Source organism: Rhinolophus ferrumequinum, chromosome 2 (genome assembly GCF_004115265.2).
Source record: "Rhinolophus ferrumequinum isolate MPI-CBG mRhiFer1 chromosome 2, mRhiFer1_v1.p, whole genome shotgun sequence".
Taxonomy (NCBI): Eukaryota; Metazoa; Chordata; class Mammalia; order Chiroptera; family Rhinolophidae; genus Rhinolophus; species Rhinolophus ferrumequinum.
In genome coordinates, this window is record NC_046285.1 from 67,934,138 (window position 1) to 67,960,827 (window position 26,690).

General features: G+C 33.0%; 1 protein-coding gene across 1 annotated transcript in view; it reads right to left on the reverse strand.

Moving 5' to 3' along the window:
• NAALADL2 (N-acetylated alpha-linked acidic dipeptidase like 2) overlaps nucleotides 1-26,690 on the reverse strand; it is an 890,763-nt gene that overhangs the window by 512,588 nt on the left and 351,485 nt on the right. Inside the window, exon 3 of the mRNA XM_033130693.1 lies at nucleotides 10,302-10,572. Within this exon, the coding sequence (XP_032986584.1) occupies nucleotides 10,302-10,572 (271 nt within the window). The remainder of the gene's footprint in view (nucleotides 1-10,301; nucleotides 10,573-26,690) is intronic.

A 26,690-nucleotide genomic window follows, 5' to 3' on the forward strand; every position in this document is an offset into this window, starting at 1 on the left:
TCAGTAATTACAGAAGTCTCAATGTGCGTATAGTTTGACAGTTGATAATAAAAATGTATGTATTGCCTTCAAAGGATGCCTCGGAACTAGAGCCTCTCTGAATGTCTTTTCTATTTACCCTCAAGAAAGCTGAAAATCACAGCTGCAAGAAAGCACATTGAATTTTTCTTAGACACAAATCAATATACAATGATATGATAAAATGTCAAGCCATTTCTTTCCACACATTCTTGATGCTACAGTGAACCTCTTTTTATTGCATGTATTCTGTTGCACTAGAAAATCACCCACTCAGCTGTTTGGCATACTATGTTTAATTTACATCCAAATACCAAAGATTAAGTCACATCTGACTAGTCCCTTTGGGAACTGTCAAATGAGCAGGAACTTAAGTACCTGTTGAACTATTCACTGTGTACACCTGTTTTTCTATTGCGGACTTGCCTGACACATAGGAGAGAGTAACTGAGAGGTGCAGAGTAAAATGGAATTACTTCTATTTTTCTGTAAACATTGTTATTATTATTTTTTTTTTACCAGAGAAACATATACAAAAGTTCCCACATTAATTTTTATTTAAATTCTGTATGTTAACTTTGAATTAGGAACAAAGAACTTAAAACAACAGCAACAATTCAGACAGAAAACCAAATATTTTATACTCTGTTATAAAGTATTGGGATTACAACAGTGAGTGGTGGGCCTTATAGAACTAGCTGAAGGAAGGTGGACACACTTTGGAAACAAATGTTAAACATTAAAATATAATTACATTCTATGATAAAATATGTGATTAGAAAGAATCATAAACCAGTTAGCAGTGGCTAAAAATCAAAATATTAAAAAGTGACATTTTATTACATAAGTGATTCTGATATCGTACAAAAATGGAGACATATCCTGAGCAGAAGCAATGGAAGACAGTGAATAGAACTGAAGAGTGAATAGAACTGTTTTTTCCTGTAGTCAGCTAAATAAAATAAATAGGACAATCATAGAAAGTAACTAGGTTAGAGAAGTGTCCCTGGGGTCGTTACACATGGGTAGCCTAGGCTCCACATTGAGGAGCAATCCAGTGCCACGTTTCTCTTCTACCCTGAGGCAGCAAACATTATTCTTGCTTATGAAATGATATGTGCTTTGAAATTTTTTCAGACTTAACACTTCAACCAAATCCATCACTGAATCCTCCTAGTTCTCTCTAAGACATATTCTGAATTTACAAAATGTTTGAAAAGCCTGCTTTGACTAAAACAGTAATTTTCTACTCAAAATTAGAGATGGTAAACCCAAGCATTTCTCATACTGACAAAATACATTATCAGTAGTACCATTCATCTCAATACAAGTATTACTGTAGACATTTTCTATCTTATATAACCCACAGTAGCTTTTGAATATTGTTCAAAGTAAATTGTTTACTTATTAAAAGCATGTAAAGTCAAAATGATCTCCCATATTTACCTTTGTCCTTTCTAAAAATCATGACCATATTAGTATTTATGAAGGGCTCAAAATTCAAAGATCATTAGAACTTTATTAGTACTACTTTTTCGAGTTCAATCAAAGGTTTATATCAGCGACGTTATCATGAAAACCACAATTCATTGAAGCATGAAAACCAATGCCACTTCCTCCCACTCCTGTGGTCGATATCACTAATCAATCATACCTTTTCAAACTCCTTCTTGAAACAGTATTCTAGCTAATCAAAACCAATTAGAGATTAGCATAAGCAGGGAGCTATACACAGTTTTTAATATTAATGAATTGCTCATTTAAATAACTAATGTTTAAATTAATATTTCATTATTTACAATATTTAATAACTGGGACAGCACAAGTTCTAATCAGTAAAAAAGGACTCCCAATCAAGCACAAGTGTGTGAAACTAATGCATCCCAACTGAATTACTGAATTGAGCATTAAGCATGAGAAACACAATCCTTTTTTTTTTTCTTTTCATCTGGTTTAAATGATCAGATAAAGGGGTGGCTTGTCAATTTATTACTTTTTTATTTTTTATTTTTTACTGGAATATATACACGTGCTGAAAAAAATATTAGCTACAATGATATATGAAACCATGTTTTGATAGCAGAATAACAAAGGTAAGCCAGAATTATTACTTGTCTTGGCATGCAGTAATTATTTAACATATTTGCAAAATGTTTCATACTCCAGCATATTACACACATCCATCTAAATAATAAAATTAAGTTAAAATGATTGTAGTATAGAAATTTAACCAAAGTGCAGTTCGGTCAGAATTACATTTCCATGTTTTAATTCTATAATCTCCAAAGTCAATAGAAAAAACCATGTAAGTTTAGAATAAGATTGCATACAAGATTACAAAAATGCAGACTGTTGGAAAGAAACATATATTTAAGTTGTCCCAAATTAACAAATAGAGAATTTTTAAATATTCATTTGTATTATTTGGCCAACATTCAAAAATAACAATCAGCCAGAGTATCTGTCCCGTTAGCCATTTATGTTAAAGTCACTTTAAAAGCTAAAACTATATCTTTAAAAAAAGAAATCATAAAAATATGTATAGAGATAGGAGAAAAACCAGGAGAAAACAGAGCAAGTCTAAAGAAGAGAGAGTATTAAAGAGAGAATTTTTCCCCCCAACAAAATAGTTCAGGTCATATTTTAGTTTCTGAAGGTATGGAGGGAAGTGAATTTCACAAATGGCCTTCTGTGCTTACTTTATCTTGCTGAGATGTTGACAATAAAAAGTAAATAAAGAAATGAACAGTTCAGAAGACTTCCAGTTATGCTATGCCTTAATGACAATAAAAAAGGGATAACAGAGAATGATGCACAATTACATTAATAAAGAAGTTAGGGAAGGCATTGCTAAGGGGATCACATTCAAATAATGAGGAGCCATGCACTGACCTGTGGGGATTTTCTAGACTTAGGGAAATGCAAATTTCTTAAGAGAATGCACACCTCTATTGAATGAAACATAGATACTGAATATGTTAAGATATAAAACATGACTGCTGAATTTTGAAATAAGAAGTTATTGATTTTCTTATGGGGTGGGGATTAGATAAGATTGGAATTTTAGTAAATTTACCAATAAAGGAATGAGCAACAGTTAGGTGGTACTCCACAGAAGTAACAGCTAGCTGGTGGACGTGCAACTGAGAAAGGTGATGCTATATCGTTTGGCTAGTCAGCTTTTACCAAAACAAAATGTTTATACAAAAAGATAAGTGTTTATAGACTGAAACAAAGCTTTAGCCTGATTTGGTCTAAAAATCCTGGAAATAAAGTATAGCAAAATTGGATCTAGAGTAGTCTTAAAATAAGAACAAAATAAATTTGTGTAATAATGATTAATCCTACTTCATTCATATTTCCATGAACATGAGTGATGACTGAGTATGAGAGTTTCTGTAACTTGATCACTTTTCCTGTGTTTAACCCATTTACTCTGTAAATGAAGAATAAGACTCTTTAAAAAAATAACAGCTGCAGTGCTGGTTAATTGCTCCAGAGATAAGCATTCTGGAATGACTCAGTTATCTCTCCTGGGTGAGGCAATGGTAAATGGGGTCTCTGTCTTGAAAGTCTAGGCAGAGAGCTGGTGGACAAGTCCCAGTGTTTTGAGGACAAGAATGGTAGTTCAGCAGATATTTTGCAAAATGTTCTAGGAGCCAGAAGTATCCCAGAAAAGTATACATGTAACAGATAATTTGAGGAAATTCTTGAACTTCTCTCTTGATCTTCCATTACCTCAGTCTAGAAGGGAAACTCTATCTGACCATGAAACTTTTGCTTTCAGAGAGAAACCTGAAGGATATCGCCTGACCCTTACAATACTATTAACTTTTGAATGTCCCCTGTGGCCCTAAATGGAAAGCGTATGGAGTTAAAGTGGAATCTGAGTGCATTCTTACTTTCTACCAAATCACATTGCTCTTGGCTCTGTCCAATATACATAGTGGCCCTTATATAGTGGCCATGCTGTAACTGGTATACCAGTCTCTGGCTGAGTGCTGAGTGCTATGAAGTTGTATGCTAGCAAAGCTAATCTCTGGGACACACACACAAACACACACACACACACACTTAAAAATAAAAGCTGATGTGTATATTTGAAAATTTCTGTGGCTTAAATATCAGACCACAGTTAGAAAGTTTCACAGAATCAACTTTCACCAGCAGGAACAAGCTGGCCTGTGCCAATCCAGCATGCCACTCAGATACTTGAACCTGACCTTTTAACGTGGTAGGACAATACGTTATTCAGGGCTTTGCTAGGTGGCTAAAAACAGAAATACATATACATTAGAGATATTGGTTGACACTCTTGCCTAGGCCTTGGCAATGTGGGAAAAGCCAAGACGTATCAGAGGGCAAGATGTGGGTAACAGCAAGAGAGAACTAAGGGCAAGAGTAGCATCATAGGTAAGCCCGACTGTTAGAAAACTGGAAATTGAATATGGAGCCTTCGAGTGTGCGTGCGCACATGTGCATGTGTGTGTGTGTGTGTGTGTGTGTGTGTGTGTGTGCAAGTGTGTATGAAAATAAGGATTAAATTGAACAGAACATGAAATTATATAAAGGAAAGAGAAAATACTTTAACATTTATGTTGTCTGTGCTAGGCATTTTACTATGGATATAGTATAGTTTTTCAGTCTATCTTCAGAACATTCATATTTGGTAGATATTTCTGCCAACTTTTTAGATGAGGAAACTGAAGTTTAAGATAAATAGCTCACTAGTGTTCATAGCAGTACTGAGTTTTGAAATTGCTGACTTAACTGCCAGTTTCTCCTATTGGACCATCAGCAATATATGGGCAGCGTCCATAGCCCTCTTATTAATCACTTTGTCCCCTGTGATTGGCATATAAAAGGCACTCATTATGTATTTGCTGAATGTTGAATGTCCTCTGTTATATTAATGAGGCCCAGCTGTTTAAATTCTATATTATTCAGTTAATCTTTCAGTGTCAAATTAAAATATAGGGAAATATTAATAATCATAAAACACTTTATTTAATAAATGATACTCAACTTACTAAGATAAGGATATCGAAGGAGTTGACGATTCATTCAAGAGAATTTTTCCTGGAGGCATTGAAAGTACTATGACAGAATTCTGTTTCTTTTAAAATCAATTAGATTAGTTTATCCAAGTAGTGCGTAAACCTAAGGATCAACCTTTGCACAGATCCCTCCAGCTCTGAAGTGTGGTAAATCTTAATTGTAAACTGCATATTCAAATACTGGCATTTTTATGGAAGTTAAAATATAAATTAAATCTGTTAAGAAAGTTTCATTACCACTTAACTTTATAAGTGGCATGCTTTAAATCATATTAAAAGTAAAAATAAAAGGAGTACCACAGAATGTTCTGCCAAATAATATGTAGTTATGCAGACTCAGTAACTTTACAAATAACTTTAGCCAAATTAGGAGTCTATAGTCAAACATTTTCTCACTAAAAATGCTATGTTTTTTCTAATGGAGACAGGAAAAGGTCCTTTGCACTTTAACCACTTAGTTTAATTTATCTATGCTTGTTTTAAAACTTTTATTTTATAAAATAAGTTTTTGTTCTCTTCCCTAGGTAGAGTATGTAAACTCTCTAACAAATATTTAACTATGGACAATATGTTGTGATAGATTACTTCTTTTTCTGTAAATGCTTATGTCTAAATTTCAAATACAGGAAAAATGTGTGTGTGTATGTATGAATATCATCCTCAAATAAAAAGGCAGAAATATGGAATTGTTTTGTTAATACAGTTAGTGTGCAGAGCTCATGAAATCAAAAATAGAAACTCATATTGGACAAGGGGATTTTATGTAAATTAAAAAAAAATAATAATAACTTTATATACAACTGCCAGAGCCATTTGCCTCGCGATTGTTCACTGTTGATGAAATGATGGCTCCCAAGAGGAAAAAAAAGGAGATGAATAAAATGCAAAGTAATTTTCTACATTGAAAAACTACTGCAAGCTCACTTTTCTCTGTTGATGAGACAGTAGCTTCATCTTCATACTCAGTTGATAACGCAATTTCATTCCACTCCTTTAGCTTTGTGATATTTTTATCTATGACGGAATCCTTTAGAGCGAAATGCATATAGCTTTGCTTTTGCAGTAACACTGGTAAGTTTGTTTTTGTTTGAGAATATTAAAGAGAAACACAAATTTTTCCTAGCCATATAAAAATAGACATCTGATTGTAAGTTACTCAAAGATACCATACAGTAGTTATAGTTTTCTCTCTTTAAGATTTTTTTAACAAAATATTTGATACAGTTTCATATGTCATATGTTAAACTATATATTGCTATTTTACAAAAAGAAAAAAAAAGAAAATGATTTTGAGGTCCAACATGGTGCAATTTATCATCTGCATTCAAAAATAAAATAGTTCATTCGTAGTTTCTTTGAGCTTTCAGTTTTCAACTAAAAAATATGATCAGGGAGTTACATATAGTTTATTCTTTATTCATACTTATCAAGGCATTTTCCTCCCCAGTGATTAATATTTGACATGCTAAACAGAAGACACGGAGATTATATTCAGACAACAAGGTAAACACTTGTAATTTCAAATCTTATGCTACATAGCTATGGCATTTTCTTAATTTCTCCAATTTAAATGTGTCTACTTTATACCAAATAATAACAATGATAATAGCTAACATTTACTGAGTGCTTTCTAAGCGCCAGGCACTTTACATGGTTTATGTGATTTCTTCCCCATGACAACCGTTTGAGATAGTATTATTATTCCCCTAATACAAATAAGAACATTGAGGCTTACAGTTGTGCAGCTGATAAGGAAGGGTGCTAGCCTGGGCTCTCTGAGTAATGGAGTGATGATAAATGTGTTGATAACAATATTTTATCCACAGTTAGTGAGTTGGTGAAAATTAATTTCTCCATAAAATCACATTATTTTGCTTGTCATTCAGACACAAAATAATGCTTAACAGAAAGAAAACTCCAAAATCCATAAAAAGTACAGGAATAAAAACAAATCCCCTGTTCAAAAATAAGAACATAGATAACCCAATATGACCAACATATATTAAATATTAATTGTTCCCTTTGTGTTTCTGCATCCATGTGGGTTTTGGAAAGGGCAAAAGAAATAACTGCACAAGGATTACATGAAGCCATATAGTCTATTTATAAAACTGACTAGGACAAAAAACAAAACAAAAACAAAACTGACTCGACATTGTCAGCACTCAGTACCAATGTCTTTAACATTAGGATGATATTATAGTGGATAGTCACCTTTTAATAAAAATAGAAATTACTGTTTATTCCCCAAAGCTAACTTCATTCATGCTAAAATATTTATATATCCATTTTAATATGTATTTTGCATCTGACAGGACAACTCTCCCTAGGACCCTTTTGCTGACCCACCTGTCATTATGATGGGGTAAACAATGTCACCTTTCCAGCGCACAGTGAATTACAAAGAAGTTGCCAAGTACACCATCCATCATGCTGGCACTAAGTAGGTTTTCGAAGTAGATCTCAGATATCACAAATGCTGTTTAGACTGTTACCAGAAAGCAAAAATTGGAAGCTTATACAAAATGGTCATATGATGAATGGACATGACAGCTCTTAAAAGAAAAGGGGCACTCCTCTTCTACAAATAACCTTGTCAAAAGCAAAAGTAGAGGGGCACTTCTCTGGCAGTCAGACTGGAATAATTTAAGAACTTGTTAATGGCTCTGCATGATAGAAATTCATGCAAACACAGTGTACTCAAAATCAAAAATTAGGTATGCCTGAATCAGCAGCAGCACCCTCTCAAGCTTGATTTGAATTAGAAAATGATCTGAAGGGATACAGAAAAATCACCAGTGTCCTATTAATTAGAATATATGAGTTTCAATAATATATCTGTCTAAAACATGCATATAAGATATATTCAATTATTCTATATGCATATGAAATAGTCCCCTACAATTTGTTTTTGAAAATCATAATACTAATATAGAGTTTAAAAAATCAATATCAATAACATATTATATATTTTATTGAATAGATATTTAAATTAATATGTAATTATCATAATAGAGTTAAATTATTAATATAATTCTAAAAAATAGTTATTGTCAGTGTTTTCATCTAATTTGACTGGTTAATTTCTCAAATTATGTTCCTCAGATAGAGGTGTTTGTTTTATCCATAACTGCACTTTAGTTCCTTTAATAGTACCCTTTTTATTTAGGCCTAATATTTCAAACATGGAGTATATTTCTACACCTACAGCTAACTTTAATTCTCTCGTTTTATAGCTACACTTTATAGCTACTTATTTATTTAAAAGTGTAGTTTTTATAGCATTTATAAATGGTAGGAGGGTCTCAAATGACTTATCACTTCATGGATGTTAAGGTAATTCTATGATTCAGTAGTAGACCTTGGTTTGCTTTTATATGAAAAAAAGACAATTTAAACATCTATAACTGATAAAAATAAATGTGTAGAAAATTCTCAGAGGTATGGTCAAATAGGAACAACAACAACAAAAAATTTCAATGGGCCCAGCAGATTATAAAAGAGGGTCACACTAATGAAAGAGGGACGCAAGTTGTAGTGTCATGTCTTTTCCATTTAATAACCTCAGTTAAGGAAGAATGAATCTTCACCACAGGAAATTGAAAATCAAATAAATGAGGAGGGTTCCAAGGACACACTCAAACTCCTCCTGGGATTCTGTCGTTTTGTGCTTTGGACATACTTCTGTATAGCGGAGGAGATGGCTGTATTAGAGTTCAATTAACTGGGATAAGAGAAGGCCGGAAATGTGTGGGCTTCTGCAGGATTGGGAGTTTCAAAGAAAATATATTGGGTGACTTTAGAATCTTGAGTTGAGACCTAAGTTTCTGAACCAAAGAAAGAGTGCTTGTAGTGTCCCTCTATTTTTACTAATACACAGATGTATTTCTTTTATTGCCTTCCATAACTGGCATATATTAATCAAATCAAATTATATGAGTCCTATACTAGAAATACTACAGACATTAATATTATGTTAACCTTTAATTAGTGATGGGCTTTTCAAGGTGGTGCTGTTTGTATGTAGGCCTTTTGCTAAACCAGAGAATAATATGACACAGAACACACATAATGCTAATCCACCCGCAAATTTACCCGTGAATTGCCTCTCCCCACCTCATCACCCCTGCCAAAAAAATAAATAAATAAATAAATAATTATACACACACACACACACACACACACACACACACACACACATACATGTTAGGAATAAGCATGTATTTCTGCAAAGTAACTTTAAAGGTTTTAAATATTTCATGTATTAATCAGAGTTAATAAGAAGTTAGATTCTTAATAATCTGTGCCAATAATTAACAGCAATCAGAAACATAACATTATTTCATTTGTATTCAATGAGGGAATCTACCGTCTCATAAAAGACTAAAACTGTTTATTAAATTGATACTTTAAATAGACAACTTGCTATTTAAGAAAACTAGTGGCCAATTATATGTTGTGTCTGACTGGTGCTGTCCTTACCAAGGGCTAGGCTTTGTCCTCCAAAGTTTACATATATTAGTTAATTCAATTCTCACAACAACCTTGTGGTTTTAGAATTATTATTATCCACATTGCAGAGATGAGGAAACTTAACCCTAAATGGGTAAGTAACAATGGAAAATTGGGGAGCTGAGATTGAAACTAGTTCATGTGTCTGTAGAAGCCATGCCCTTAACCACAATGCCAAAAAAGCAGGACACAAAAAAAAGAACAGCTAACCCAATCGTAAAGCAATATTCCTCGCCTGGCCGCTAGCTCATGTGTTTTCCATTAAGAAAGCAGCAACACAGTATTTCAAATCCTAAATGTGTGAATAATCACATCAATTTCCCACTCTATTTCTTGCATGTATGCATAGCTTCAAAACACAACCATCTCCATTTCTATTTCTGTCCATATCAATCTACGTATTGAAATGTGCCTTTTTAAAACCAAAGAATGAAATGAACATGCACTATGTGAACTAAGCAAAATGTGAATGACTCAGTCACACATTCAACACTTTTGAATTAAATTCTTCTAACACGTTTTCGCTTTCAAAATATGACAAGGAAAGGGCCAGGGAATCCAAATCTCCCTTTCCCTTTCCTGGCACTTCCACACTGAGAACATTTAATGGTTACTTTTGTATATTGCATCATGCCAGTTAGTTCAATTTAGATGAAAGCTGTTGTTTTCTAATTTCATTTCACTATAAATGACAGAGACAAATGGTCATATTACCTCGAGAGTTCCTTTGGCAGAATAGGCTGCGTATGAGTAGAGCAGATCTTGGCTGCTATGTTTTCTGGCTTCACTGCAAGGCTGGCCATTAGGATGAAAGCACTGGCCGCTGCTGCTCAGAGTCACAGAGCTGGGAGAAGGGCCTGGCAGACTAAGCAGGACTGAGTAATTGACAAACTGTATATCTTCCAGGCCCAAAGACGTCCACTGAGTCTTGATCTCCTTTGAAATCTCCGTGTCATCTTCACTTTTGTACAGCTGTACCAAATTTCTGAAAGAAATTTAAAAAGCATACTGTAAAAAAAAAATCTCTATTCTTTTGAGTTATGACTGTTCAATATATGTACAATTATTAATAGCCGTGGGATATGAAAGATGAATGAGGCAGGACACTACAAAAGAAACTCATAGGTAGAGGTGATGAGTTTGAATAGAAATTGGCCTAAATCAAAGAAGAATGAATTAAGTTCTTAAGAACTAATAAAGCACTATGGGACTGCAGAGAAGAGTATGATTAATGCCAAATACTTATTTTATTAGTCTGATCCTTCTATCAACATCAACACAATACATTTGAAACTCAGTTCCAAAACTAGGAGTCATGCTGTTACGGTGGCTCTGTCTTATAGTTGCTATGATTCCATGTAAATCCATGTAATTAATAGATAGCTACTGTTATATAAAATGACACAGACAGAAGTCTTTTAGATACAAATTGCATGCCAAATTACATGATGCTATGACCACAATGACATGAAATAAAATCAGTATGCCATGGTAAAATCATGGTTAAAGATTATCAAACCAATAAGGAATTAAATTTTTTACATTTACCGAAGTCTATATAGTTTTCCTATACCTTTTCCATAATCCACATGATACTATCTATTTTTGCTTATGTTATCCTAGAAGCCAGAGAAATCTGTTAAAAATATGTATAGAACCTGGAATAGAATCAGACATAGGAAATTAAATAAATAAGTAAGTAAATCAATAAATAAATAAACAACAATTCAATAAAGGTTTTTTTGTTTTGTTTTGTTTTGGGCTGGTAGGCAAAAGGGCCAGATTCTTTTATTAAAGGGAAAAAAAAGTATACTTAAGTATATATACCTTCTTATGAGAATTTTACTGCAATTGAAACTATTACCTAAGTGGATATTTTGATATCATTGTAATTTTTTTTTTTAAGATTTTTATTGGGGAAGGGGAACAGGACTTTATTGAGGAACAGTGTGTACTTCCAGCACTTCTTTTCCAAGTCAAGTTGTTGTCCTTTCAATCTTAGTTGTGGAGTGCGCAGCTCAGCTCCAGGTCCAGTTGCCATTACTAGTTGCAGGGGGCACAGCCCACCATCCCTTGCAGGACTCGAGGAATCGAACTGGCAACCTTGTGGTTGACAGCCCACACTCCAACCAATTGAGCCATCAGGGAGCTCAGTAGCAGCTCAGCTCAAGGTGCCGTGTTCAATCTTTAGTTGCAGGAGGCGCACTGCCCACCATCACTTGTGGGACTTGAGGAATTGAACTGTCAACCTTGTGGTTGAGAGCCCAGTGGCCCATGTGGGAATCGAACAGGCAGTTTTCGGAGTTAGGAGCGTGAAACTCCAACCGCCTGAACCACCTGGCCGGCCCCTCATTGTTATTTTTGCCCATCTGATTATTTTTCTCACACATACTTGTTTCTTTTAGAACCCTGTTTATTCAAGAAACCCAAAGTGAAACACATCTGAAAAAGGAATACAAATACACACAATGGAAAAAGAATACATACAATGGTTTAGGAAGGCATTTCTGAACACAAAGGGTAAGTCTATTGACAGCTTAAAAGGACACAATAATAAACAATTTGTGAGTTATTTTCTTTTTAAGGCTATTTCTATTCTTTTTAAATGTCTAGTCTGACCAATCGTCAGTGCTATATACATTTTATGGAAGATCTGATTAAATAATTCCATTTTTTAAAATTCTGAGTAAGACTGTAGCCTGGCTTCTATCCTGTTTTAGTATTTTTGGTGGGGGAGGTTTTTTGAGGTATAATTAACAAATGAAATTGCTTATATTTAAAACATACAGTATGATGGCTTGATATACAAGTACACTGTGAAATGATTACCACAATCAAACCATTTAATAACACATCACCTCACACAGTTACTTTTGTGTGTATGTTTGTGTGTGTTTTGAGAACACTTAAAATCTCTCAGCAAATTTCTGGTATACAATGCAGTATATTAACTATAGTCACCATGCTGTACATTAGATTCTCAGAACTTATTCACCTTATAATCAAAGACTTGTACTCTTTAACCAAAATCTCCCCATTCCCCTTCAGCCCCCAATCCCTGGCAACTATGATTCTACTCTGTTTCTATAAGTTTGACTTTTCTTTCTCTCTTTTTTTTTAGATTCCACATATAAGTGATACTATGCAATATGTGTATTTATTAGTCTGGTTTATTGCAGTATTGGACTTTATCCCAGTGTCCTCAAAGTTCACCTATGTTGTGGCAAATGGTATGATTTCCTTTTTTAAGGCCGGATAATATTACATTGTACGGATATATCACTTATCTCTGTCCGGTCTTCCATCTTTGAACATTTAAGTTGTTTTTATAATTTGACCATTGAGAATAATGCTGCAATAAACATGAGAGTGCAGATATCTCTTCTCGATACTGATTTCATTTCCTCTGGACATATACCTAGAAGTGGTACATATGGAACATATAATTCTATTTTTAATTTTTTGAGGAAACTCCATGCTGTTTTCCTTAATGGTTGTACCAGTTTACATTCCTACCAACACTGCACGGTTACCTTTCCTTCATATCTTTGCTGGCACTTGTTATCTCTTTGATAACAGACATACTAACAGGTGTGAGGTGATATTTCATTTTGGTTTTGTTTTGTATTCCATGATGATTAGTAATGTTGAGCACCTTTCATGTATCTGTTGATTATTTGCATATCTTTATTGGAGAAATGTGTATTCAGGCCCTTTACCCATTTTCAGTTTGTGTGTGTGTGTGTGTTCCCTATTAAATTATATAAGTTCCTTACACATTTTAGATATTAAGCCCTTATCACATATATAGTGTGTGTAAATATTTTCTCCCATTCTATAGGTTGCATTTTCATTTTGTTGATTATTTCCTTTGCTGTACAGAAGCTTTTTACTTTGTTTATTTTTTCTTTATTGTCTGTGCTCTTGTTATATCCAAAAAAATCATTGCAAGACCGATGTCAAGAGTGTTCCCTTCTGTTTTTCGGTTTTTTGTTTTTGTTTTTTTTTTCTTGGGAGTATTTCAGTTTTGGGTCTTACATTTAAGACTTTAATCCATCTCAAGTATTTTTTTTTTGCATGTGTGAACACTATAAAACAGTGGTCCAATTTCATTCTTTTGCATGTAGATATCCAGTTTGCTCAACAACATTGATTGAAGAGACTACTCTTTACCAATTTTGTGTTCTTGAATCCTTTGTCGAAAATTAATTGACATATATACATGGGTTTATTTCTGGCCTCTCTATTCTTTTCCATTGATCTATTTTTGATCATTGGATCTGTTTCATTAATCATTTTCAAGTAAACAGATTATTGACCAGTTTTTATGTCAATGCCACAATGTTTTAATTACTATGCTCTTATAGTTTAAAATCAGGAAGTGTGATGCCCACAGCTTTGTTCTTCTTACTCAAGATTGCTTTGGTTATTCATTTGTTTTGTGTTTCCTTACACATTTTAGGATGTTTGTTCTATTTTTTTGAAAAATGCCATTGGAATTTTGATAGCGATTACACTGAACTTGTAGATTGCTTTGGGTAGTGTGAATATTTTAACAATATTAATTCTTCTAATTCACGAATGTGAGATTTCTTTTTTTCCATTTATTTGTATCTTTTTTCAATTTTTTCTGTCAATGTTTATAGTTTTCAGCGTATAAGTCTTTCACTTCCTTGGTTAAATGTATTCCTAAGTATTTTATTGTTTTTACTGTATGGTAAAATGTATTGTTTCTAAATTTTTTAAAAATATAATTTGTTCTGTGTAGAAATACAACTAAATTTTTATACTAATTTGTATCCTACAACTTTACTAAGTGTGTTTATTAGTTCTAATAGTTTTTTTGCAGAAGCTTTAAGATTTTCTGTATATAAGATAATGTCATGAGCAAATACAGATACTTTTACTTCTTCTTTTCCAATATGGATCACTTTTATTACTTTTTCTTGCCTAATTGCTCTGGCTAGGACTTCTGATAATAAGTTGATAGAAGTAAAGAGAGTGAGTATCCTTGTCTTGCTCCTCATCTTACAAGAAACATTTTTAGCTTTCATTATTAAGTATGATGTGAGCTGTAGGCTTGTCATAGATGGCTCCTATTATGTTGAGGTATATTTCTTCTATACTTAATCTGTTGAGAGTTTGTATCATGAAGGATGTTGAATTTTGTCATATGCTTTTTCTACAGCTATTGAGATGATTATATGATTTTTATCCTTCATTTTGTTAATGTGGTGTATCAAATTTATTTATCAGCTTATTTTTAACCATCCTTGACCACAGGGATAAATCACACTTGACTGTAGTGCATAATCATTTTAATATGTTGAATTCTACTTGCTAGTATTTCAATGAAGATTTTTACACCTTGGCGAAGCAGGGATTGTGGCCTGTAATTTTCCTTTCTTGTGATATTCTTGTCTGGCTTTGGTATCAGGGTAATACTGGCCTCATAAAACAAGTTTCAATTGTTTTGGAAGAGTTTGGGAAGAAAATTGGCATTGATTTTCTTTTAAATGTTTGGTAGAATTCACCAGTAAAACCATCTGGTTCTGGGTTTTCGTTGCTGGGAATTTTTTGATTATTAATTCAATCTTCTTTGTAATTGTAGGTCTATTCAGAATTTCTATTTTTCTCATGATTCAATCTTGATAGGTTGTATGTTTCTAAGAATTTATCAATTTCTTCTAGGTTGTCCAATCAGTAGGAATATAATTGCTCACAGTGGTCTCTTATGTTCCTTTTTATTTCTGTGATATTCGTTATAATGTTTACTGCTTTATTTCTGATTTTATTTGCATCTTCTCTCTCTCTCTCTCTCTCTCTCTCTCTCTCTCTCTCTCTCACTCTCAGTCTAGCTAAACGTTTTCAAATTTCTGTATCTTCAAAAAAAACTCTTAGCTACATCAATCTTTTCTATTGTCCTTCTAGTCTCTATTTTATTTTATTTATTTCTGCTCTGATCTTTGTTATTTCATTCTTTCCGCTAACTTTGGGCTTAGTCTGTTCTTCTCTAGTTCTCTGAGGTTAAAGTTAAGTTTCTTATTTGAGATTTATTTATTTTTTAATTTATTTTAATATAGGCATTTCATTTTATAAACATCCTCAAGGAAGGGTTTTTGCTGCATCTCATAAGTTTTGGTATGTTTTGTTCCTATTTTTGTTTGTCTCAAAATATTTCTTTGATTTCCCTCCTGATTTCTTCCATGATAAATTGGTTGTTCAGGAGTATGTTGTTTAATTTCTACATATTGTTTAATTTTCCAACTTTCTTCCTACTATAGATTTTTAGTTTCATAAAATCATAGTGAGAAAAAAATATTTGATATGATTTCAAACTTCTTAAATTTGTTAAGACCTGTTTTGTGACAAAACACATTATCTATCCTGCTTGGTACATGCTGAAGAAATATGTGTATTCTGTTGCTGTTGGGCAGAATATTCTGTATACTATATTTGCCATGCATAATGAACATCCAAGTTTTTGGCACAAACTTTCAGGGGAAAAAATATTTTGTTTTATTATTTTAGTACTACCCATGTATAATGTGCATCATTATTTTTCCCTTCCAAATTGGGGGAAAAAAGTTCATATTATAGACAGCAAAATACAGTATATCTTTTAGATCCATTTACTCTAAAGTGTAATTCACCTCCAATATTTTCTTATTGATTTTCTGTCTGGATGATAGATCCGTTGTTTCAAGTGGGGTATTGAAGTTACCTACTGTTACTGCATTGATATCTATTTTTGCCTTCAGATCTGTTAATATTTACTTAATATAGAGGTCTCAATGTTGGGTGCATATATATTTACAATCATTATAACCTTTTGAAGAATTGACCCCTTCATAAGTATATAGTCACCTTTTTTGTCTCCTTACATTTTTTGACGTAAGTCTGTTTTGTCTGATAAAAGATTGTAGAGTTCCTCAGTGACCAAGGCTGTGGTGTACACAGTACTGGTGAGGGTAGTTGGGTTGTGGGGGTTAGGAGCCACACTGGCATGCAGACTGTTCAAACTGAAATCAGTTAAAGCCCGAAAAACTCAAGAAGAGATTTTACTTCCCCTTTTTCTTAAAAAGATTCAGATAATAAAAACCTGTTTTGTAAAGGGAACCTTGGCATAATCACCTTAAGAATGTTCACCCTAGAATTAGTTAGGAAGACTCCAAACATGTTAGCTTAGGTACCCTCGTCTGTCCTATTGTTGAGGTGCCTAGCAAGAATCTGTCTGCCTTATATTTTCTGTTCTTCCTCAACTATCTGAAAATCACCCCTCTCACTTCTGAAATCTAATACCTAATACCCCACTCCTCCTCTTTCTTCTTGTCCAAGATGTTATATGGACATATTGGAGATATATATATATATAACCAATGTCAGGAATTTTCATGCTTTTGTGAATTCCCCACGCAGACATATTCTTTTCTTTCCTAAATTTTCTCCTGTTGATCTGCTATATGTTGTTTGAATTATTTGAATGAGAGAAGAACTAAAGGGGTAAGAGGATCATTTCCTAGGCCCCAACAGAGTTTTGGGAGCCAAAGACAGCTTGTGACTTCCTGTATGTGTGTGACAACTACATATATATATATATATATATATATATATATATATATGCGTATATATATATATATATGCATACATACATATGTGTGTGTGTGTGTATATATATATGTATGTGTGTGTATATATATTTTTGTTTGTTTGTTTGTTTGTTTGTTTTCCCTCTGTCTCAAAAGGGATGTTGTGGCCTAGGGGATCCCTCTTGGTGCCTGGTCTCTTTCCCTTCTTTTTATAGATTTAACATTTATGCATGCATATGTCCTCAACAATTAATTCCTTAGCATTATGATTTTATTTTATTTTTTAGCTTTCTATAATTGGTATCTTATTGTTATGTGGTATCTCAGTCTATGGGTAGCAATGTTGTCCATTAGAAATGCCTGGGGGCACTCACCTGAGCCTTGGTGAGTTTCCCACAGACATTTTCCCTTTCTAAACCGATGTTAGGACCTACACTTGTGGCTCTCATTATGATTGCAAGACACCCTTCACCAATAACAATTTGTAAACTTTGAAGAAACCAGTGTTTACTACTTACATGCTCTGAAGTGTATAAGGCACAGCAGGGGGCACACAGTGAGGTCATGAGCGAGAGGAGAGAAAGGGCATGGATGGGCCTGGGGTTCCGCTTTTATTGGGGTTGAGGGCAGGGCCCAAGGGTTCACTGGCTCACTCTTTAGTGTTGAATTTAAAACTTAACAGCAGTAATTTACAGCATGGTAACAGACAAAAACAAGTAATCCAAGTGGTCAGTTATCAAAGTCAACTAAGGGCTTTAAAACAAAGGAGCCTCAGTGCGGAGAGGCCGCCTGGCTCTTTCTCAAGTGTGTGGCTGGCACTGTGTTTAATTAGGGATACCCTTCTTTGAAGCAGATGCCTCTTTGACGTGAATGCCTTTATAACCAAAGCTTAAATTGAGCATTTGCATCACAAAAAGAAACGCAAACTATCAGGGCTTACACTACACTTATATATGTATTCTTTTTTGCAGCTTTATTGATATATATTTGACACATGACGTTGAGTAAGTTTAAGCTGCACAATGTGTTGACTGGGTACACTTACATATACTGCAAAATGATGACCACCATCGCATTGGCTAATACCTGCCACGCATCACAAAACTATCACTTCTTTTTTGTGGTGAGAACATTTAAGATCTACTCCCTTAGCAATTTACAGCATGGTGATATAATTACTATGTGTATTCTTCTGTGATTTGCTTTTTGCACTCAGTATTAGGTTTCTGAGATTCCTGCAGGTTTCAGATTATTTAATAAAGACTGGTAGTGGACATCCATGGTGTATTCTAATTATCAGGTTAAAGATCTTCCACTAATTCTTATTTTGATAAGGGACGTTTTATGAATGGGTATTGAATTTTATCAGAAATGCTGATGCATTTATTAAGACAATCATACTAGCACGTCTATTGGGTCATCTAGCACATTTGAAATGTGAATAAAGGCAATGGAAGAAACATGAAAGCTTATAAAAGACAATCATATTATCCTTTTCTTTGATATAGTGGATTACATTAATTGATTTTTTTCACATTCACTCAAACTTGCATTCCTAAGATTAACTCTACTTAGTAGAACGCATTACTGTTTTAGCTATTATGTGATTTATATTGCTAAGATTTTGTATATAACTTTCATGTCTATTTTTACAAGTAAAGTTGGTATGCAATGTTTCTTTCAGGCATCATTTTTGTCTGATTTTGGTCTGAAGTAATACAAACCTTATAAAACGAGATAAATGTTCCCTCTCTTGATCTGTTCTCTGGGAGAGCTTGATTATTATAATTTTAGAAAAATAGGAATCATTCTAAACTAAAAAAAGTTTATAGTCAATGTTCTTAATATGAAAGAACTATGAACTTCTGATTCAATAATTTACTGCTATAAGAATTTTATTATTTCTTCTTTGAATCATAGCTCTTTTATTGCTCCCTGTGCAACCTGCTATTAGTCCTCAAAGTTCTAGGTTTGTGGTTTCATTGCTCGCTACAGTACTTTCTTTCCTAACTTTTGGTTCCCTTGTGGATTTCTCTTACTATACTGTTAGCTTAGGATAGAGGTGTTGTAAAGGAGTTTTATTAAAATGAAAACAGCATCTATGTGTTTTTCAGAAAAGCTATTTAAAAATAATACAAAAAACAAAACAAAACAGAAATTCACTAACTTAAGCATCTAACCCCTGTGTAAGACATGATTTCCTTGTAAATACTGATTGCTATTCCCACTGAATCCAAGAGAGAAAACTCTAGAAATGCAGCTAAGAATTATGAACTAAGTTCCTATATCTTCTAGAGACACATAGAAATGTGTTCAAAATTTATTGATATTATATCATTTTCCACATTATCTCTACCTGATAGAGAGTATACAAATCTTGTATATTATGTGATTGATTGGATTTAAAGGAGTATGAGAACCCCTTTATAGTAATCTGAAGACCAGTACTATATGAACATTTAAAAAATTTCAACCTAAAAGATGTAAAAGTTTCACATACACATGGTTATAAAAACATTAGTCTCTAAAAAATGACAAAAGAAACATTTTTCCTTAATGAATATTGCCTAACATTCCAAGTAATTAGTAAGTTAATAAATACCTATTCAAGTCCAGTCTTCCTAAGATTACATTTTAATTCTGCTGCCTTTTAAAATAGTATTTTAAATTTATAAAATTTTCTATTCTGATATTGCTGCTTCTTCCAGTCCCCCCCTCCCCCACCAACAAAAAATATTTAAAGAGGCCATATGAGTTCTAGGTTCTGAATGATGTAACCTTTAAATATAAATTGTTTTACATAAAACAATGGTCATTAAAATAAAGTCTTATTAATACAAACGGTTTGGTCAAAAAGACTCTATTCATTAATCATTTCACATCACTTAGAATATTAAAATGCCTAGATTTTATTGAGAATTTCCAGTTTTCTGAACATTTTTTTCCCCCATCACAATAAATATTTTGGGATTTTTATGGTGAACCTTTTTGTTCTAATTAGTCACTTTGCTATATTCAAAGAGAAATGTTATTAAGTAATTAAATGCAAGTAATCTCAATTTACTAATTTCAGAGAAAGCTACAAAACTAAAAGTGTGTCACCTAAAATCACAAGGTATTTATTTGACAAAAAACTTACTCTGCCTTAATTTTTAAAATCAGAGTTTCCATGGGCTGGTAGTTTTGGCAGACAGCATAATAAACTGTCATGCCTGAGACTTAAATTTGGAAGTGAGTTTGGCATTAGTGTTCTGTTGGCCAGTGGAGACTGGGAATTGGCGGATTTTGGATTTGGTAGACCCAATTTTGTGTATATCAGTGTTTAACACCTGCTACTGGATAAGCCACAGAGCAACAGGGATGTTAGAATTGAAGAAGTGATGCATGTAGTATTCTTAATACGAGGGAGAGTGCCAAGATTACACTCTAAATGCATAGGAAAATGACACATCTAAAGAAACATATTAGCATTACCCTCCCAAAAAATAGCATATTTACTAATGTCTACTGAGATTTTCTTATGTGTGTATACAATAACATACACAAACTCATTCTGTACTAATTGACATTTCTCACACATTAAAAAGGAAGAAGTTTTTCTAAGGTCGCTATTTGACTTGGTATCCAATGTAGTAAAATTCTGTGAATCGTGTACTCTGTGTGTGCAGTGAATTTAAAGACTCTATAGCATGATCTGACTTTTTATCTCTTAATTTTACTTTGGAAATATGAAGACTAAAATGCATGATAAAACCGTATCCTACAGAACAGCAAGAAATTAAATGGTTAGAGGGAAAGACAGCATCCCTTCACCTTCCCTGCCAGCCAACCACTAACGCCATGCCAAATAAAAGCATGATTACTTGCTCAACTGTCTCTTGCTTTCTAAAATAATATACTAACTGTAAATTGTATATGAACTGTCTACTACACAGACTGAAAATAGTGTTCACAGTCATTGCACACATGAAAAATACCTTCATATAAATAGTGTTACCATTCTATAGATAGATAAGAAAATTGGGGTTTAGGTAATATAATCAAGACGCCAAAGGTCCCTGATTAAATAGGTCAGATTTCTACTATAGCACATTGTTTTTCAACTTTCCACAATACTACACTGCTATTTAGAAGGAACAGATAATCTTCCAAACATAGATGCTTCCCAAAAGCAATAAAAATGTTGATTATTAGAAAGCAAAGTGACTGAGTCAAATACAGCCAAATGGTATGAGGTTCATGGAAAGAGATCTTTACGCTCAGGAGAAAATAAGACAGAGGAAAATCAAAGTGTTTCAAGAATACAAGAGACCAAATTCCAATGTTTGGGAACCATCTGAACAAGAAAGAAAAAAACAAAACAAAACTGCTTCTAGTATATTTCATTAAAAAAACAAAAAAAGCACTAGCACAGAAGTAGATTATCTGAAAGATTATATGATATTATCTTAATATCCCCAGTCTTTGTGATTAATGACAACATGGGACATAGCTATCTGCTTTGTAAGTTATGGAAGGTGTGCTGGCAGCTTTGGTGACCTCCAGCTAAGTCCCCAACATAAAGGTCAATACATATTTGTTTAATTAATTCAATATTTCTTTCAACCTATGTTGTACAAATAGTAAAATAAGCTCGATTAAAAAACAGGACACAGAGAAATAAAATAAATTGCCAGCACATCTGTTACTACCTGAATCAGAAAAAAATAACAAAATAACAAAATAAAAGAGTCCATTGGTATAACTCTGTATCTTTCACATTTGCACGTATTTGTATAGGGATCATTTCATCTCTGATTAATATTAGAGTGCATATTTGAATTCCAAGAAAAAAAGCCAGTAGTATCTCATGATGAAGCATTTAAAAATACATTTCAGGGGCTGCCGATGGCTCAGTTGGTTAGAGTGCGAGCTCTGAACAACAGGGTTGCCGGTTCGATTCCCACATGGGAAAGTGAGCTGCACCTCCCCACAAGTAAAGATTGAAAACAGCGACTAGAGTTGGAACTGAGCTGCGCCCTCCACAACTAGATTTAAGGACAACAACTTCCAGCTGATAGGCCCTAGATAAACACACTTTTCCCCAATATAATAAATAAATTAATTAATTAAAAAAACATTTTAAGAAGAAACATGACTGAACAAAATGAGGCTATCCAAGACATGGAGGCTAATAAGATTTTACAGCATATACCAACCCTACACAAGAGTACTACACTAACTGTTAATAAAGTCTGACTTGTGAGACTCTCTTTATCTCTGGTTTTCAAGAACAAGTTGTCAAAGGCCACCTTTCATATGAAGTCCCTTTAATTTATCTAACTAAATCTAAAAGGAGACTCACAAATGGGAGAAGCTAATCCAATCAGTAAGACATACATTTTCAATTCCATCTGTTGAATGATTTCCTTGCTCTTTAAAGCAATGAAAACCTTGGATGGAATGAAAACTACTTATAGGGACTTTTGATTTCAAGAGCTCCGACTCCATGATGCAATGTTCCTTTAGGTAACTGAAAGATTGCTGAGTAAATATTGAGAGAAACATTTTCCATTTCGATAAAATTGTAAGAAAAATGACTGATTTCCATCATACACTCCCAGAGTAAGCATATTTACTAATAATTTATTCTCAACTACCTAAAACAATAACACAATCCCATTTTCTTTGTATTAATATAAAACGGTTAACATATTTTACTAGTTTTCAAAAATCAACTTTTTAAGGACAAGTTGTAAGTCTTACCCCTTTTACCACATTCTGAAACACCAACTATAGTGTCTTTTACCTCATAAATGGTAACCATAACAAATACTGAGTAAATATTTTTCACTACATATACATTGAAGATTATATTGAAAATATAATTTTAACATGATGTGTAGGTTTTTAGTTTATTTTTCAATATAGCAAATTAAATCTTGAGTAGTACTATAGGTTGACTAAAACAATGAAGGTGCTTATTTATAATAGGGAGAATCAATATATTTAAAAACAATTATTTAAATACTATCTCTCTGTGACATTGCAGAAAAGTTAAGGCTATTTTCAGAACAATGTATGATAAAGTCTGTCAGGACAATAATCAACGTTAGTAAGGATTTAAATGTTACTCATCACTTGTTAATCAAGACTAACTTTCTTCAGGGGCAGACTCATTTCAGCACCCAAGAGTGAAATCTTCTCTATTACATCATACTCATTACATGGCAAGCTGCATAAATCATGAGCAAAGCAACTTTAATACACCACATTTTATGAAATGCATCAAAATCAATCTGTAGAAATGCCTGGTCTTTGGAAGTCATGACAGTATGGAAACAAAAATGAAAACTCTAAATGCTAAAAATATGGAAGACAGAGTTTTGACAAGGAGAGCATATTTTGCAATTGAGATATTTGAATAAGCTATCATTTAAGTGCTTCATCTCTATTGTATACATACAGGAATAAAAAGGTCTTGTTGCTAGTCAGGAATGAGACACATTGATGTCGGTGTGTTTCTGACATATGCTATTCCTAGTGGGCCAGAACCTAATCTACTGCATTTAATGAATAATCCAGGATACTTGGACAGCTAACTGACAACAAAAGATTGGCATAGAATAAGGGGTGGAGATGGTGGGGGAATGGGAATTCTGGAAGGAGTAGGAAGTAGAGTGAAAAGATGTTGGATTTTGCATTCAACAAAGGAGGGCTTAAATTCTGGTTCTCACATACAAGCTCGATGACCTTGTCCATATCAATGTTTTGAGCCTCAGTTACAACATTGTAGTATGTTAAATTCTAACGTTTTATGTTTTGGGTTTTTTTTGTTTTTTTTTTTTTTAAAGCATTAAAAAAGATAACATAGGTAAAATATTTAGCACAGTCTCGAGCACCTTCAGGAACTTAATCATGTTACTTTTCTTTCTTTCCTAAATGACCTGTCCCAAGCACTGAAAAAGAGGTAAAAACATCAACTTTACTATAAGGACTGCACTAGAATACACACATGAATTTAACTTTGATTCATGGTGAAATTATATAGCCCTATTAGCAAGTTTTCCCTCCTTACTTTTGAAATTGTCCATGATATCTGAACATATTGACACATATTTGAATTCTATATGTTGGATTCAAATTTTTATATATTTTCTTTCCTTCCTACAAGTCATTAACAGTGAAGGATAAGAGCACAGTGGTGAAGTTAAGTTTAGAAGCAAGGATCTCAGATTATTGAGTACTTATTTTGCATTGAAAAATTAAAAGCATCTCCCTTTTAAAACATCATTTGTGTTTTTTTAAATTTCGTAAGTAATTATATTACCTGTATATAAATAATAGAAAACACAGATCAGCAAAAAGTTTAACTGAAGAATGCAAGAAAATGATCCCAACACGAAAATGCCCTACTGCTAATTAAAGAACTGTATTACTAGTGGCAAAATTGAATTTATAATTCAAACACTTTTGAAAGTAAATATCCATAATAGTTACTGCTACTTACACTGTCATCATTACCAACATTTTCTGAGTGTCTGCCTGTGCCAGCCATTGTTTTAGGTGGTTTATATTCATAAGCTCAAATTCTGCACACACAATCTTAAATTAAATTAAAATGAGCCTAGAAAAGAATAATTCCTAAGTTTTAAGAAAGGAGATTATAAATTTGCTTCTCTGCCCACACCGAAGCCAAACAGCTGAACATCATGAGGTGGCTGTCTTAATCCAGTGGTTCTCAAAGTGTGGTCAGAAAATCCCTGGGGAGCCCGGAGGCCCATTCAGGAATCTATGAGACCAGTACAATTATTTTCATAATCATACTAAGACATTATTTTCTGTTTTCACTGTATTGAAATGTGAACTGATGGTGCAAAAGGAATGATGAATAAAACAGCTGGCCTTTTCGCACAAAGACAGTGTTAACAAATTTAATAGTTATTGAATTCTCCACTATCATCCATTTGCAGAAAAAAAGAGGCAATTTTATTCAACACTGATGTACCTGTAACACTTACTAATTTTATTAAATTTCAAACTTGGGTAAATGTTGTTTTAATAATCTTTGTTATGAAATGGGAAGTATACATAAAGTACTTTTGTGAAATACAGAAGTGTAATATTCTTCAGAAAAGCACTTGTATAACTTGTAAGCTGATTTTGTATTTCTTTTAGTTTTTAACTTGAAATACCATTTTTAAGTTGACATAATTATGGATAAATAAGTTATGTTAGAGCAGATTTGGTATTTAGGAGACACTTCTCAAAACTAAGCAAATTAGGAATTCAAGAATAATATGACAATTGTTTTTATGACAATGAAAATATTTAAGTTTTGAGTAAAACTTTAAATTTTGGAAAACTTGTATGTGTTACAATGAGCTTTTCAAGTTCCTAAAACATAAAAATGTTTATGAGGAGATCAGTCGTAATATGAAAAAATGTGATCTTTTTCTTTTAAATTATAGGGAATTTTAACACTGGGAAGATCTGCATTAGTGAAACAATATTTTCCAAATAGTAAGCAATGTATGGTACAAAATCATGCATGGAAAAAAGACCCAATTAAAATGTAAGATTGGCCATTTTATTTAACTATAATAAAGTATGAAAATTTTATTGAAATAGTTTCAGATTCCACATCGCAACTATTATGAAACTATCACGTGTCGAATTTGGGTAAAATTTTGATTATCCACAATTACCTGAAAAGGCTTTTAAAATGCATCCCCTTTTCCAACTATATATATATGTATAAGGCCATATTTTCTTCCTAAAACAATTTAAACTAAAATAACATATTGTGACTGACTGAAAACTTAAGCAAGTGTGAGAATCCACCAGTCTTCTATTAAGTTAGCCATTAACGGATGTGAAAAAATATAGAACAATGACACTCTTTCCACTGTTTGCTTTTTTTTTTAATTTATTTTTAATAACATATTTTATTTTTGTTAATGTGTTATGGGCATTTTATTATTTTTACATAAATTGACAAAACTTTTAAATTTTTCTCAGTTTTAATCCTGCTATAATCAACGAGGACATATATAACTTTTATAAACTTAAACTCTTAGGAGAGCTCAATAATGTTGAAGATTGTAAAACAGTTCAGAGACCCAACCATTTGATAACCTCTACTCTGGTCCATGCTTAAATGCAGATAGTAATGAGAGATGGCTGGAAACATTTTTGAATATAATAAATAATAGGCATTTTTCAGGTCCTGAATATAGAGATGTCAGGTAATGAAGGCTGGCAGAGCAAGTTAATAGCATCATCTCTGGAGAATAGATCAATAAGCAAAGTTTCAGAGAATTGTAAGTTTTCCAGTAAGAAAAAGAGATGGTGAACATTTCTTGAATCTAGGTCAAATATGTCTTTTTTGCATATGGGTGTGGGTGTGGGTCTAGGTTCATTCTATCCACTGTATATATCAGTGATGGTAATCCAATTGATGAAAGCACATACAGAAGGCTAATATGCTACCAGGTGGAGGGAAAAAAAATAGTACTCTCATCATTGACTATCT